Here is a 17,881-nt window from a genome sequence, read left to right on the forward strand (position 1 = left end):
GCCTAGGGGCGGCATTTTGTCTAGGGACGTCACTGACCCGAGTACCTGTAAAAGTTTTTTTTAAAAATTCAATTAATGTACGTTAATTATGTACTCAGATTGTAGGTGGTTCGACCGGTTCCGGTTCACAATATACTTCGTTTTTAGATTCAAAATAAATATGTTACCTACTCAATATTTTACATTATCAAAATATATCCTCGTCCTTACTGCCTTACTTGTATTATTGGTTAGGCAACATCTTTTGGATGTATTTTTCTGGTAGTTTTATAGCGGACTGGTTTTTTAACAAATTTCGAGCACTGATACTGATACTACGAGATTTATTATGTTACATCTTTTCAAAACCGTGAGCATGTATCTTCGACAGTTATAATATAGTATATACTGATTCATGCTTGATATTTGATAGTAGAAAAAAATACCAGCTGGCAGTGCCACCTGTCAACATGCGATAAATGCATTCAATGTGCATACAGGAAGGGGAGTATGTGATGTGCTGCGTTGCGTTGCGATACAGATGGATAAATGAAGACATATTATAGGTAGATATATAATTTAATTTCGAGCATTGACATAAATTAAGGCCAAATAAGTAATGAGCACACAGCGAGAATGTTAATTATGTCATGTAAATTCCTGTTCCGGTTTGTGGAAATTTCCATTCCGAGCACTGGCAGTCATAATAATGTGTAGGAAGCTAGTTTCGTCGTCATATTTTGCAGAGCCGAATAATTTTCCGAAAATATGTGACATTGTTAGGTACCTATCTAATTTTATGTATATTTTATAAAAATAGGATATTTTTGATTTTTTGTTAAATGGCTTAAATCATTTTTTTTCACGAGATGGAGCGATAATTTTGAAGAATTTATAAACCGGAATTTATATTCAGGTGCGCTCCGGTTCATTTCAAGTCTTGGTTTTACTACCTAGGTTCTTCCTAGTCAATAATATTATGATGATCGCGTACATAATCGTAATGGTTAATAATTATAACGTATGTACCTACTATTAATTATTAATACACTATTCATTAAGTATATTATTCGTATTGTGTGTCATCTCGGTGTTTCATAGAAGCACACGAGTTGAAACCGACTTTCTTTGGTCTAAAACCGGTTTAGTTTTTGTGTCAAATAATTTTCGGTGGAATAATAATTCTATTTTAGTTTAATTCGCGCGGCTCTCGCGTGTACAAACGCTGCGCGAGATTTATCTGTTTATTATATTTTTAGATGCCGATAGGTATCTCTGTAACAGAGAGCGCAGCGCGTATATAAAAATAAATTTGAATTTGAAGACAGCAGATACTGCGTGTTCATTTTGACATTATATTATGCTATTTTTAGCATTTTTCGCAAAATCGTAAATGAAATAAATAATTAGGTATGCATGCCACATTTTTTATTATTATACAAGACAAATTTAGGTCAATAATAATTAAAAAATAATAATAATATGTCTTGTACCACAGTTTCTTATATTGTTGTATTTTTTTGACGTTTTAAAGATTACAATGCACCTATTTATACATACATATTATTGATGATACCTCTAACGAAATTAGTCTGTACTTTTCCTGTCTTTTTATCGAATATCATCATCTAAAAATGATATATTTGATGAATATAAGGTTAGCATCCGCCATGTCCGGGTCCATGGTCATGTTATACCTACTTACTAGGTCAGTGGCGCACTCAGGATTTAATATTGGGGGGGGGGGGGGCAAGGAGGAGAATATAAATTAGTCCCATAGGCTCTTTTTCTTCTTCATATAATTATTTTTACATATTTTCACAATACACGGCGGTATATTTTTACAGTTTCTCCTATTTTTTTTTTTTTTTTTTTAATTGGAGGCATAGTGGCGGTAACCGTTGAGCTACAGTAGAGAGCTACAACATGTATGCCGAATTCCACTGACAATTTTTGATTTACACCACCACCGACTGTAGTGGGTGTAGTCGTTCTTTTCGCCGAATGTTTATCGTCGATTTTTGGATTTTTTATTGAGGTTCCAAAATATTAATTGAAAATGGACAAAAAAAGTATTGTTGCATTTAACTTATACCTACACAAACCTACTCAACACAACACAGCCTAATTTCTCGTTTATCGGTCCTTGTCTATTGCACTCGGTGTACCTACACCATGACCCCCACATCCTGAACCGGGCCCTCAGGCTAGGATATTTGGCGGGCCCCCTACCTACTAGGGATTGGGTTTCTAAAAAAACTCGACATTAGTGTTTCGAAATTTTTGTGTTAGAAATTAAAATCTAAGAAATTTTTCTTAAAAGGGTGCTGGAGAATAATTACAAATCATTTTTTTGCCGTGTTTTATTTGTCTAAACCCAAGGTATAGTTTATTGCCTTTCAATTTCAATGTTTAAAATCATTCTGATAATTTTCATGTTCGGGGGGTGCCAGGGCCCCTTGCCTCCCCCCCCTGGGTGCGCCACTGCTGATCTGTTTAGACTTTAGATCAGTGATTCCCAACGTGGGGCAATTGGAATGTTTTGGGGGGCAAAAAGGTCATCTTGAAAATCATTTGAAGACGAAGCATAGCACAAGGATCGCACTAATTTTCTTCCGAGTTGTTCGTGTAACGTAATTGTACATATTATTTACTTACGAAAGTTAAATTAAAAATAGTATTGCCTATGTGCATTTTTTTTATTTGAAGCAATTAATTTTTTTTTCAAATTAGTTAGGTAACTATATTGAAGTGGGGCTTGGCAGAAATACGGTTAGGAAACACTGCTTTAGACCCAGAGCATGGACCTAAAATAGGTTGAGCAAGTGATTAACAAAATCTATTACGAAACCTCTTCGTGAGGCGGCCTAGATCTACACCGGACTTTAGAACCATTGAAAATTAAGGTTCAGTCAACGACAAAACCAGCATTATCCGGGTTTTATGGGTAGTTCTGTACGATGCACACTATTCAAATTGACCAAGTATTTTTTTCAGTTTTTCTTGTCGCTTCTTATTTTGTTCGTTCCACGCGCGCGCGCCTCCGAAAGACCGGCTCGATAGTTCGGTGGGTTACGCGTCAACAAGAAAGAGGGAGGTGGGGGGACACTGCTGGCGATAGCGGCCGAAGATAATATACAAAATAACTATTTCCTCCTACTTAATTGCGAAGGGAAGAATACTGCCCTGCTAAGTAAAATTACAGTGTTTTTGGTTTTGGTGAAATGAGAACCGAAGTTTTAAACTACCCTTTCTCTTATGTTATGTCAAATGATTGGATTGTTTTGACATAATCTCTAAATGGACAGTGTATAGTTCTCATTTCACCAAAACCAAACACACTGTCTTTTTACCAGAATAGTGGTACTTAAAATAATATTTATTTTGGTACCTATACTACATTGTAAAAAATGTTATATCACGTCTAACCAATATTTTTTTCCACTTGTCATCAGTTCATTGCGGAAATTCTGGGCATCCTGATAGTGGTGTGTGTCGTCAACGTCTGGCTGCTAATCCCGACGATGGTCGTGGTTTTCCTACTAGGCATCATCAGACTTATCTATCTACCAACAGGAAGAAGTCTCAAGAGGCTTGAAGGAATATGTGAGTAAATCTTTAACTAGTATTACAGTTTATTTTTGTGACATTAGATCAGCGTCTGTCAACCTTTTTATGATGAAGGTGTCCGATTATTTTTTTTAATAATAACTTTGAAAAGTGTATTGGGTATTTAATTCGAATATCAAAATGAGTTCCCAAAAAAAATTTGTTAGTTATTTGAATTATTTTGCTATTACGTATTGCAAACATTTATTTGCTTTTTTGATTTTTAAAAATACCTACTTACTGACATAATTCTGAATAACCTCAGAAAAAAATCCTAGGAAAAATTTGGAAATAGTTGGACTCAAACTCACATCTTTCACTTTTCGGATGAGTGCTCTGTCTGTTAAGCCAGTGTTTTTCAACATTCTATAAGACTAACTAGTATTTCGTCACACATAACACATTTGTACTTATTATAATTTGTGGATAAATTTCGGGACACCCTTGTTGGGATTCATGCGAATTAGCCACATTATGGAGGACAAAAGTACAGCATTCTCCAGCTCATTATCCAAGGAAAGATCAACGGTATACGTAGCAGACTAGCATGCCAAATTTTGTCACTTAAGAACCTCCATGATTGTTAGGAGTAGCAGGCTACAAAATTAATATCTCCCTTGATTTTGGCCAGCCTTTGATAGGGAATGGTGCAAGAAGAAGAATTATAATAATAGTAGCTGAAAATAGAATAATAGGATATACCCGCAGAAGAAAAAGATAAAATCACACAATCAAATAATCAAATCTGCGACAGGCAACAGCATTACTAAAATTCGATAACATCTGACAAACTCAGTGTAATGCATAAGATACTGGTTTCTTATCCGGAAGCTCCAGGTTCGATTATTGATGAGGTCACAATACATCCGCATATGTGATTTTCTGAAACGGTTTCAATGCTTACTATTAAACTACTGTTTCGATACTATTATACACTAATTTCATTGAGCCACAGGGCTGAAAAAATGAAAATAAGACGAATGTTACATATTCACGTTATCTTTATAGGCAGATCCCCAGCGTTCACACATGTAAATGCGACTCTGTCCGGTTTGGACACGGTGCGAGCATCTGGCCTGCAGAGAATTCTGGCCATGGAGTTTGACCGTCACCAGGATCTACACACGTCTGCATGGACGCTCATCATCAACACCAACCGGGCCTTCGCCTTCTGGATGGACGCAGTGTGCTGCCTTTACCTGGCCGCTGTCACCTTCAGCTTTTTGGTCTTCTCCGGTGAAGGTATCAATCCATTAATGAAATAAAGAATTTAGGTATCTTTCATTGAAAATAAATACCTAATTTAGAACAGCCTCGGAACCATGATTATATACTTCATGGCCCCCACATGGGGGAACTGAGAGGGCTCTAGCCTAGGGGCTTGGCGAGTCGACCAGATAAATGAGATAAATACACATCTTAAATTTGCGGCGCTTTTTTACTTCGGCGTTATTACCATTTTTAAATATATGGTTGTGCGATGCAATTTTTGGCTGTCTTGTGTTGATACTCAATACCCATAAATCGATTGTGCTAAAAAATCTAAAAATACACTGAATTTTATTTGACCTCGAATACCATTTAGAAAACGCCACTGTAAAGCGTCAAACTGCCTTTAATCCTAGCGATGGGTAGGGGGACCGCTTCAGGATGTGGAGGCCATGATATACTACTAAAAAAAATCCTCGAATTGAATCGAGTGGGATTTGTATCCACATCTATTGTGTACCGGGTGAGCTCTTTACCAATTAAGCTACTGACTCAGGTACTATTCATGCACATAATATTAAATATGGAAATATCTTCTACATTTTTAACAAGAACTAAAAAACACTACTGGAACTGGTGTGTAAAACTCCCACCTCCGCACCCGTTATGTATATGCAGCCACGTCATATGCGGCCGGCTAACATAACCCTTACGTGTGCCAGATCAAAGAATTTAAGCCCTCATTTTGTCCCGAGCAGAGCCGCACGGGACTGGTGATGCAACCTTGCACCGAAGTGTGAATGCATGATGACGCTACTGGAACTGTAGCTTCCGCACATTAAATAATATAATATCCTCTGTAAATTTTTGTTGGATTGAAGATTTAATGTAATCTTTTCTATTCTTTACTAGGCCGTCTAAAATGAGGTAGCGGGTCGGATCTGGCCCACAGGCTATAGTTTGCCAACCGCTGTGTTGTACTATCCCAGTAAAATAGGACCAAGAATAAGCCTATAATATGTGCTGCATTCAATAACTTTCACAAGATATATTTTTGTTTCAGATACTTTTGGAGGAAAAGTAGGCTTGGCCATTACACAGGTGATGAGTTTAGTCGGCATGTGCCAGTGGGGAATGAGGGAGACAGCCGAAGTAGAAAATCAAATGACATCGGTGAGAATTCATTTCATTTCATACATTAATTAAAATAAGTATTGTTTATTGTGTGAGAGGTGTTTTTATCTTATTAGAAAAAATTAACAAACAGCATTTAAATAATAATTAATAACACGTCATGATACCTCGTTTACACGTGCATGGATTTACTGCTGACAGTACGTATTATCACGGCCATAACAAAGAAAATGCACGTGAAAACACGTATTATCGTGCAAGTTACAAGATTGCATGCATGGATCAAAAATGTTCAGAAGCCTTTGAATTTTCACGTAATAATTGGTAATTGCATGGTGGATGAACTACACCGCACAGAATATTTTGACGTTTCCCGATTATCTATGAACCTGTCCGAACCTGTCAAATAGAACCATACAATGACAACGTCGCGTCTCACTTACGCTTGTAGAATCAGATTGGAGAGACAGTCAGAACTTTTACGTGGAAACAGTTATTATTACGATAGTTTAAAATACAAACTATTGGTGCAAGTAAATCCACACACGTGGTTCGTGATCCATGGCGATATTCTGTATGATACGATTTTTATCAATCTTCATTTTTAAACTATATAGGGGAGAGCAGGTAGGATTCGTACACTTTTTACTCTAAGCCGTATAAAAACAAAACTGTAAAATATTTTTAAATAACTTCAATGCTGTTATATATCCAATATATTTGGCTTTATAGTATAGTTTAGATACAAATCAGCATGGCGAAGCTACGGTAACTTTTCTGAAAAATGGAAAACGTACGAAACTACCCCACACGTAGCTTCGTACATAGTGTGGGGCATATTCGTACATAATGGGGAACCTTCGTACAGTCAAAGAAAATGCTATTTATTCAATGTAATATAATCATGTATTGAGATCAAAGCTAACACAGAATCAGCCTTCATGTAATAATAATTAACAGTTATTGTTTTTAAAGTGCTTATAACTACTTAGCAGTGGCGAAGGGTGGAGGTAGGCTGTTAAGATCCGCCATAAAAAGAGCACATTAAACTTTGTCAGACATACATATTTGTTTTCATTGAAATAAGACTACAATTTACAGATAGTGTTGGTTAGTTTTTAAAATTCAATTAAACCCTGAGAAACCAAGCCATAATAGATAATAGTCAAAAAATACACGTGTATCTATAAAATATCTAAAATTATGCAATTAAATCATACATAACTTTGAATATTTTATAAATAGAATAATATTTTTTATTTATTATAATTTGGTTTAGGCAGGGCTTAATGAATTAAAAAAAATAACCAACAATATGTGTAATATGTATTTTTAATCCAACGAAAACAAATAACTATGATTGAAAAAGTGTGCACAATTTTGTCGTATTGCCCAAATTAGACCAAAACTATTATGGTTTCGTTTAGGCAGGGTTTAATTGATTTTTAAAAACTAACTAACACCATCTGTAAATTGTAGTCTTAGTTCAATAAAAACAAATATATATGACTAAAAAAGTTTAGTGTGCACTATTTATAGCGAATCTTAACAGCCTACCTCCACCCTTCGCCACTGCTACTTAGTCATAAAAACATAACACTTTTATTTATTTTTTTGTTAATAAAGGAACGAATAAACCAACATTATAAAATTAACCATTAGAGTAATAGGTCTTAATCGTATTTAATAGTTGTACTATCCAACATTATATATAGATAGGTCTTTTTCGAAGCTAAATATTATCCGGGCTGTTCTTGCTGTAAAAGCAGATTTTGATAGCGGGAAAACACATACCACATCTGATATGTAAACTGTTCCTTCATCTTTGGTAGTGGGAAAGACAAATTTCCAGGTATGAGGCTTCTTCCTCAAAAATGAAACTTTGTATTCAACGGGACTATATTTTTTAAGCACCTGCCCAAGATAATTTAAACGGTCTTTGTTTTCTTGAACTCTACTATCACAAAGCGTTCTTCTTTGATGTTCTCTGACGTAACTGGAGTTTCATTGTCAGTATCCGATCCTTCAGACGTCTCTTCGATGAGAGAACAAGAACTTTCTCTTAAACTCATATTAGCCTCATCCTCACAATCAGTTTCATCCTGACTATCAGTCTTTACAGTTTTATTTTGCCTCTTTGGTTTAGTTGTCCCTGAAGTTTTCTTCTGTCTCTTTGTTTTGGTTCTTGTATCTGACAGTAAATGTAATGCTCGCTTCATCTCCTTAGCCCTTTGATTCCTCTCTTGCTCTTGCTTCTTCAACTGTTTTGCTTTTTCTATTTCTTCTAGTCTATTTTTTTCAGGGGTATCTGTATATATTCTCGATTTTCCTGGTAGTTTTCCTTTCTTCGACTTTTTTAACGCATTTCTGTCCACTCTGGGATAGGGCCGGATAATTTCTGAAGTTATTAATCCTACAGTTGATGAAGATTCAGGTGCAGTTGTAGGTGATAGCAAGGAGGGTGATACTGGCGCTGAGCTCCATGGAAGATCTTGTTGAGTAATCTCTGTTTCTGCAGGTAGAGTTTCTGGCACATTGGCATCTTGGCCCACTGTAGAAGTTGATTGTCCACCTTACGTGGATTCTAACGGCTGCATCTTGCATCATTGCATCTTCATCAACGTCTCCTGTTCCTGTCCTCTTTTTCACATATATTCGCGGCATGGTTCTGTAACAATAATATTTTTGGTGAACAATCTTTCTACTGCCACGCAGTTAGGAATGGGGAGCATTCGTACAGTACGAATCTAACCCACTCATAACTGCACGAAGGTACCCCAAACCGAGAAATCAACAAATTAATTGAAAATAAAAATAACCGCTATAAGCCTAAAATGACTATTTACATATTAAACAAAGTTATCACTTCATAAACTATACTAAGTCACTTATAACATTCGTGCAAAACTTATAACAGTTAAACGTGTTCAAAAGTGAATACAAAAAATACTTACGTAGAGCGAAAACACGTATCGGCGTGCTCCGTCGAAGCTGTTGGCCGCACTGATGCCCTGCCCCGCGGTTACACTATGCGTATGAGCGGAAGTCTTACACACAAACGTGAGCACGCCAATGAATTGGATAGTGAAGATATCGCCACTGTACGAATGCTCCCTGTGTACGAATCCTACCTGCTCTCCCCTACTAACGATTTAGAAGACTTAGTTCACTGTAAATGTTCCAGTAATAACGTAAAGTCTGATAGAATCTATTAATTATTTATATACAGTACACTCTCAGTAATCCGCCGCTCGATTAACCGACAACTACTATAATCCGCCGTTAATTTTACTAGTTGAAAGCACAAAATCAAGCTCTATAATTCGCTGGTATTCAATTGTCAAATTCAGTAGTCCGCCGCGTACAAGTATACAACGTAGATGAGACGGGTTTATTTTGGAGACTTCTCCTTCGTAAAACATACGTTCATCGTGATGGAAGTAATGTACCAGGGAGGAAATAGCCCAAGGACAGCATCACAATTATGCCGTGCTCCAATGCAACCAGGACAGGCAAAATGAAGCTTTTGGTCATAGGGAAAGCCAGGAATCCTAAGCCATTCAAGAATATTTGCCTCACTGAACAACTGGTTGTGTCAAGTGATTTACTGTTTGATATTTAGTTAATAAACTTAGTTTATAAAATAAATAATATGCATAATTTAGTAAATACTTGATTTTGATTATAAATAAAACCGTAATCTGCTAGTACAAATTTCTCAAAAAAAAACTATTTTTTACGAAATACCTGTTTTAATTTTTACCATGTTTTGTATGTATGCAGTATAATCTGCCGCTTTCACTAATTGGACACTTGTCTGGTTTTTGGGGTGGCAGATTACTGAGAGAGAACTGTATATGTGAAATGTTTATTTTAAAAGGTGGAGAGGATAAACGAGTACGCCAATCTTCCGTCAGAGCCAGCTTTGGAAACAAATGAGGCAGAAGTGCGAAAATTGTATCCTAAGATCAATTTGAAAGAATGGCCTGTAAAGGGTAGGTTTATTTTTTCATTGTTTTCTTTAGTAATTAAACAGGATAATTGTTATTAATAGGTAAATAAATTAATCATCTTATAATTTAGGTACCTATATTAAGAGATATTTTTTAATATAACTTTACCCTTTAATATTAATTAAATCATCGAATATAGTATTTCTCACTTAAACTCATTAGCTGCTACCTGTCTGCCATTTTTTTAATATTGGAACATTCAAAATGACAGCCTATGTATATGGCAGTAAAGTGAAGTTGGCAACGCTACAATTTCAGCAAATAATCTTAAAAAAGCAACCTTACTGTTTCCTAATTAATGGGTATAAAATAAAATCTAACCTAACAAGTCTACCCATGTGTTTGTTATTTATATTTATATCTATTCAGCTACTCCCAAAATGTCTCTCCGTTGTGATGTAATTTTCTTGATAGATCATTGCTGACTTCTCTCATGTGCCTGCTACTTACCTACACTTGTTTAAAAATAACATGACCATCATGTTACAGTTAAACTACATACTGTTAAATTATTGGTAAATTACCGTTACATTACAGTTACAGTACCGTTACATCACAATTACATTACCATTACATTACCATTACATTACCGTTACATTACAGTGACATACCATCAGATTGTTCTAATTGTGATAATCCCCCATTTACACATGCATGGATTTACTGCTGACAGTACGTATTATCACAGCCATAACAAAAAAATTAAAGGTGTAAACACGTATTATCGTGCAAATTGCAAAATTGCAGGCATGAATCAAAAAAGTTCAGATGTTTCTGAATTTTCACACATCAATTGGACTGTACGATGTCGCGAACAATAGTGGCGAATCTGCTGGTAAAAAAATGAACTACACTGCGCTCATTTTGGGGTTAACCAATTTTTACGACCTGTCATATAGCACCATACAATGATAACATCGCGTCTCGCTTACTCTTGAAGAATGAGATTGGCAAGACAGGCAGCACTTTTATGTGTAAACAGTTATCATGATAGTTTAAAATACACACTATTGGTGCAGGTAAATCCATGTACGTGTTCAGCCGCTATAAATGTAAGTATTATTATCATCTACTTCCGTTTCAGGTTGTCTGGAGATGAAAAACATATACTTGAAGTATGACAAGGGAGATGACGCCAAGTGTGTGCTGCATGATGTCAATCTGAAGGTGGAGGCTGGGGAGAAGGTTGGAATCGTCGGAAGAACCGGTGCAGGGAAGACTTCCATCATTGCAGCTCTTTATAGGTTGGAAAGCTAAAAAGCAAAGTTTTAAAAAGTGTTTACTCCCTAACCTACCTAATTATTCACAAAATCGAAATTGAAATCAAGTAAGGACATTGCCATTGCAGTAGGACGGATTTAAAAAATATGTTTTCAATGCATCTCAATTTTCAATATGTAATTATCATATTCTATGTTGCTTTAAAATAGTTAACATGGTCATAAGTGACCGTGTTAAAAACATCACACGTTCACGTCCTGAGACATAATTTATTTTTAAGAGATTATAATTTCTGTGGACGAAAGGAAGAGATAAGTCTTAAAAATCAAAAATGAGTTAAAGACGGCAAATGAACCATAATACACAATATATGCACAAATGAGAAAAAGGATGAGTCAAATTAACCCCTCTAAATAATTACTAAATTCGATACAGAAACATTGGAATTCCCATACAAAATAGTCTAAAAATTAATCTTCTTTTAGCTGTCCTGAAAAGTAGCGATTTAAGACTTAACGTCTTTTTCCTTTCGCACACAGATTTAACCTTATGAATACGATAAAGTATATTTATCACTTTTTTACTGATTTTGAAGCAGCTCAATATCTCAAAAATGAGCATGCCAAATTTCATGCTTTTAATTTATTCGTTTATATAGATGTGATATTCTATGAAAATTTTCCACGACTATGAACTTATCAACAGAAGTGGTTTTAAGGTGTGAAATACATGCTACAAAATTGGATATTAATAATATAAGCGATTCGTACTTGAATGAGTTTTAACCTGCAGATGATTTTTCTAATTAAAGGTTAACAGAAACAGACGGTTCGGTGATAATCGATGGTGTGGAGACCAAATGCCTTGGTCTGCATGGCCTCAGAGGTGCGATGAGCATCATTCCCCAAGAGCCTGTCCTCTTCAGTGCCACTTTGCGGTACAACATGGACCCTTGGGACATGCACAGCGATCAGGAGCTCTGGGAAGCACTTGAGGAGGTAAGATATTGAGTCAAACTATAGATTGATTGTACTGTTATGTTAAGTAAATGACCAATCATCTCAGATCGACTCCGCGAGGAAGCACAGACATCAATTATTGAGTTTGAATTGTAAATAAAATTTATGAATCGACTGAGGGTGGTAATTTCAATTTAAATTCTAATGGATGTAAGTTTTGTACTATTCCATTAGAGTCGTATTTTGTGACCCGGGTTTCGCCCTTCGGCATCTTCAGGCACTATGGTAAATACACACTGATGACGTATTCTAACTTATATATAAAATTAAACAATAAAGTAGGTATGTACGCGCGTTAGAAGTTATACTTCTTTGGCGTAACAAAACAAAATAAACCGTTACCTGAGTCTTTTAATATTACAGTTGATTAGGTTGATGAAAACGTATGCGATTCATCTGTGTCTCATATAGCACATGATAATTGTAATTTAATTATTGTATTCGACCATAACTCATCTTTGCCATACAGCGGTTATAATCGATTTAGAAGTGCCCATGATGAATTAAAATTATTTACCAACTCAACATTCACAAAATTTATTTATTTATTGATATATAACTTTACTCATAAATAATACTTACATAAATATAGCCTCAAATCTTGATACACAATCTTTACAATGAAAAATAAATATACACTCTAATATAAAAAAAAGTTTTATGAATATAAATTAACATTGTAGAATGTTAGTCTCCAAAAATTTGTTTATAAACATATATATTTATTATGACACAATATTGGTTATGTTTACAACACGTGCTCTTCACTTGGTTGTATTGAACGACTAACTAAATGACGGTTGAGTATGAATTTATTAGTAGGTAAATATGAATAACCACTTTTAAGACGTGTATATTCGTGTATCAATAATTCAATTCTGTTTTCCTCGTATAAATGTCTATACTAAAACAAAAAATCTTTTTACAGTACACATCGAGATAACTATATTATACTTTTTGATGACGTCATCCTTCTAACTTTATAGGTTGATCTGAAATTAGCCGTTAGCAGTCTACCCAGTGGTCTGAACTCTAAGGTATCTGACGGAGGAAGTAATCTATCGGCTGGGCAGCGACAGCTTCTGTGTCTCGCGAGAGCCTCGTTGAGGAAGGCGCATATTTTGCTTCTCGATGAAGCTACTGCCAATGTTGATCCAGAGTGAGTACTTTACTTTTAATCACTAATTTAATTTTACATTACTGATTTTATTTTACATCGCTAAGTTTTTGCCACATTCACATTTATGTATTAAATCGAGGGTTAAAAAACGACACCCCGTAAGTGACATTTTGTTCAAAATACATTATTTGCATTATTGAGTATATTGATGGTATCGGCATCTATCAATGAAAGCTAGAAATTCTTGAAAATATATTTAGCTTCTAAAAACGTTTGAAACAATATCTTCTATCTACTATGTGAACTATTCAACTAATAAATGATAACTCGTAAATGCATCATTTTGTTTGCCGTCACCCACCTGTCAGATGCATGTATGTAATCCTCATACTACGTACATACACATATAAATGAGAAATACATTGATTTGTAATAAGAAATATCAAACACATAGTGTGCAGGCGAGTTTTATCCCCTCTTCTGTAAAGTTGTTATTTTGTCACTTACTAGGTGTCGTTTCTTAACCCTTGAAATACATGTTATTGGTAGTAGTAAGACGTATGTTGTTACTCTTCTGCAATATCTTCTTCGCTACGCTTCTAGGCGCTGTTGTCTACTAAATGGGAGGAGCTTATTAGTTTATAATAGAAGTACGGTTAAAAATGGGCGGAGCATGTTAGTTCACAGTTTTAACACATAGCCAAGAACATGTTGCTGATGAGTAGTGTTAAAATAAAGACATCAAAGAAATTTCTTCTTCGATTATCTTATGAAGAAATTTGATAATGAGAATATCGTGTTCATGGTTTTAATGTTTTTTTTTCAGAACTGATCAGTTGATCCAGAAGACTATTAGGAAGAAGTTTGCAGATAAAACTGTCATCACGATAGCCCATAGGCTGCATACTGTCATGGACTCCGACAAAGTTGTTGTTATGGATAGGTGAGAATAATTATTATTACTATTTAAAAATATTATAAGGCACCCTTTTAATTGTCATTCTTCTTCTTCTCTGACGCTACAGCCCAGAATGGTCCTTGGCCCCCTCAAGCAGATTCCTGTGATCTCATTCTCCAGTCAATTTGTTGTAGCGCTTACAAGTTTCTCTGTGGGCCACCAAACCACTGATGTTGTGGTCTTCCCATACTGTTTTTTTTCTAGTCCTACAAATCGAGGGCTTAGTGTCAAACAACACTATCTACAAAAGTGCAACTTTACAGGAGAGCCAAAAATCGTTTTTTTAGATTCTTGTAACTCAACAAGGGAAATGTTTATTTAAAACCTAATGTTAATATTTTATAATTTATTGTGTTTTGTACATTTATCTTGCTTATGATGATGTTAAAATTTACAGGGATAGTTTTTAAAATATATGAAAACAAGGGTAACTTATGTAGTTAGCGTTAAACTTTACTGACGATTTAATAAGAAATTAGAAAAGATTGACATAATGTTGTTTGACTATCATGTAGCCATAAATGTAAAATAACGTTATCTCAAAAAAAAAAAAAACACTTTTTTGTCGATAACGTTGTCTGACTTTAAGCACTCGAAATGTGAGGCATTTTCTCGGAACTTTATCATTCACGTTTGTGTCAAATTCAAATTTACTTATTTCACATATAATGAACATGACAAATTATAAATTCAAAGCGTTCAAAAATTGACATAGAGTAAGTGTTAACAATTTTCAAATGTTAGTGTGTGTAAATACTACAATAATGAAATAAGAAAAATAAAACTACATGAAAGCACACAGGGTGAACTAGGTTGATAGACCCTATCTTAAAAACTTGTAAACAATGTCCACCTAAATTCACCCTCACATAAGTGGAATATATCAATATCCAAAGTGATTTGATTAAACATAGTTTTTGCCCTCCAAATTGGCATTACTAATGGCAGGTTAGTTCTGCACCTTGGGAGAACAAACAATGGATGCCCCCGATTCGTAAGATAATTATCAGACACACGAGCCAATACCACCAAGAATGGCAGAGTTTCCATTTACGCAGACATGATAGGACGTTGGATTTTGATAAATCTGATGATATCAGACTCATCAAAATGTTTATGGCACTAATGATTGTAGCAATGTTGCCAGATACTATCCTCTACGGTGGAATCAAAAATCTTTCATACGATTCTATACTCAAATACTTGTAACCTCTGAGCATCACAGATTTTCGTTTTTATTTTTAGTCATTATACCACAAAATTGGTATTTTAAAATGTGTTGAAGGTGATGAAGCAAACCTTCTATAGAGAGCCTAATCACAAGCAAAAACCCATGGTCTACCAATTTTCACATAAACTCTAAGAAGTAGTGAAGGTATTCATTATTTGATGCATATAAAAATGGTACTTATGGATAACCAGAGCTTAATCTAACGATTTTTAGTATGAAGATTTAAGATTTCGATACAGTACTCTTTCAGTAATCCACCACCCCCAAAACTATACAAAAAGTGTCCAATTAGTGAAAGCGGCGGATTATAGTGCATAGATACAAAATATAGTAAAAATTAAAACAGGTATTTTGTAAAAATAGTTTTTTTTTTGAGAAATTTGTACTAGCAAATTACGGTTTTATTTATAATCAAAATCAAGTATTTACTAAATTATACATATTTATAAACTAAGTTTATTAACTAAATATTAAACAGGAATTCAATTGACACAACCAGCTGTTGTTCAGTGAAGCAGATATTCTTGAATGGCTTAGGATTCCTGGCTTTCCCTATGACCAAAAGCTTCAGTTTGTGTGTCCCGGTTGCATTGGATCACGGTATAATTGTGATGCGGTCCTTGGGCACTTTCCCCCCTGGTACATTACATTCTTCGCGATGAATGTACGTTATATGAAGGAGAAGTTTCCTATATAAACCCGTCTCATCTGCATTGTATACTTACGGCGGACTACTGAATTTGAGAATCGAATACCGGCGAATTTTGGAGCTTGATTTTGTGCTTTCAACTAGTAAAAATAACAGCGGATTATTTATAGTTCTTGTCAGATAATCGAGCGGCGGATTACTGAGGGTGTACTGTATTTATATAAGTAGGTATTTAATTTTATACTTTGCTCATTTTCTTATTCACAATAATTTTTATTGTGATGAACAAATTCTATTACAGAGGAAGAGTGATAGAATTCGGGCATCCGTACGAGATGCTCAACCAGGAGGACTACAACACTACCAGAACTACTCCAGAACACGACCGAGGGACATCGCCAGATACTGGCGATTTCCGGGGCACACCCGACAGAGACATCGAAGATCTACTTTCACTGCATTTACCGCCAGGGAAAGGAGCCTTTAGATCGCTTGTGAAGCAAACTGGGCAAGCCACGTTTGATATGCTGTTTGCCATAGCAAAGAATGTAAGTTATATTTTCTCTTCTTATTACTTTCTTCTTTAACGTTCCCTCTATTTGAATCCTTAACAACATTCATGATGTCGGCTCTCGTAGTACAGTACATAAGCCGCTGGCTTTTCATCCGAGGGCTACGGATTCGATTCTTGGTGAAGTCACAATATATTTTTATGATTTTCGCAAAGTCTGGGTGTTTGTTATTATAATGGCTATAGGGATAAATAACTCAAGCCGTGTTAGTATATTGATAGGCGATATTAAATAGCTGACCACAATTATTACGAATTTCTTAATATTCATTTCCCGTAGTGACGAATTATTGCAAGCTCAATAAATAGCTGACTGCAATTATAATTTCCGTAATATCCGTTTATCCGTATAGTCAGCCATATCCAATATAAAATAGCTCACATAATTATAATAGTAAATTCATGCACCTGTAAACGGGGTATTATTAATGATTGAAACAGGATTCAAACATGTAAATACTTGTATATTATGAAATTTATCAATATTTTAATTGTGACATTTGACTAATACACAATAATAATGGACCATTTGAAAACAAGACCTCATTATTACAGAAGTCAATTTTTTATTCATCTCGATCACCGGTTCCCTTGTATTCCTTTAATCCTCAGCACCTCAATTACGGGCTTTAAAGTTTGTTTATTTATAATTTATTATTCTTAATATATTTTATTTCATTTGTTACAGAATTACGAAACACGACAGGAAACAAAGACAGAAAAATAAGCCTTCTCTAAAAGTGACTTAATAATAATTATTATTATATTTATGGTTAATTAAGCGCAATTATTAGTTAATTTTTATCCATTAGTTAAGTTAAATTATTATAGTAAAACGTGCATTCGAATTATTAGGCAATATTTTATACTTAATTAATTTTATCAAGTGACTTAATTTTATTATTTAAATAAAATTTGATGCCATGTTGTACTTAGAACTTACTAATTTGTAAATTACATGAACGGTGTGTCAATGACTCGCAGATTTACGTCGACTGTTCTGTTAAACATAAATAGGTAACTATCAGTGGTGAAGGGTGAACGTAAGCTGTTAAGATCTGACATAAATAGTGCACGGTAAACTATGTTAGTCTATAGTCAAACTATTCATTTTCATTCAACCAAGAGTACAAATTGCAGATTGTTTGTTAGTTTTTAAAATTCAATT

The 17,881-nt window shown here is 34.8% G+C and overlaps 1 protein-coding gene across 2 annotated transcripts in view; it reads left to right on the forward strand.

Annotated features, from left to right (window-relative positions):
• Positions 1 to 17,643, forward strand: part of LOC147065100 (putative multidrug resistance-associated protein lethal(2)03659) — an 83,034-nt gene extending 65,391 nt beyond the window's left edge. For both annotated transcript variants that reach the window (XM_085956480.1, XM_085956481.1), the window contains exons 14-23: positions 3,435 to 3,585; positions 4,597 to 4,830; positions 5,861 to 5,970; positions 9,812 to 9,926; positions 11,029 to 11,188; positions 11,977 to 12,163; positions 13,171 to 13,343; positions 14,131 to 14,247; positions 16,444 to 16,690; positions 17,402 to 17,643. In XM_085956480.1, the coding sequence (XP_085812606.1) occupies positions 3,435 to 3,585; positions 4,597 to 4,830; positions 5,861 to 5,970; positions 9,812 to 9,926; positions 11,029 to 11,188; positions 11,977 to 12,163; positions 13,171 to 13,343; positions 14,131 to 14,247; positions 16,444 to 16,690; positions 17,402 to 17,440 (1,533 nt within the window). In that variant the 3' untranslated portion in view covers positions 17,441 to 17,643. The remainder of the gene's footprint in view (positions 1 to 3,434; positions 3,586 to 4,596; positions 4,831 to 5,860; positions 5,971 to 9,811; positions 9,927 to 11,028; positions 11,189 to 11,976; positions 12,164 to 13,170; positions 13,344 to 14,130; positions 14,248 to 16,443; positions 16,691 to 17,401) is intronic.
• Positions 17,644 to 17,881: the final 238 nt, after the last annotated feature.

Source organism: Rhyacophila brunnea, unplaced genomic scaffold (assembly GCF_057557595.1).
Source record: "Rhyacophila brunnea isolate RB1 unplaced genomic scaffold, BYU_Rbru_1.0 scaffold_6, whole genome shotgun sequence".
NCBI lineage: Eukaryota > Metazoa > Arthropoda > Insecta > Trichoptera > Rhyacophilidae > Rhyacophila > Rhyacophila brunnea.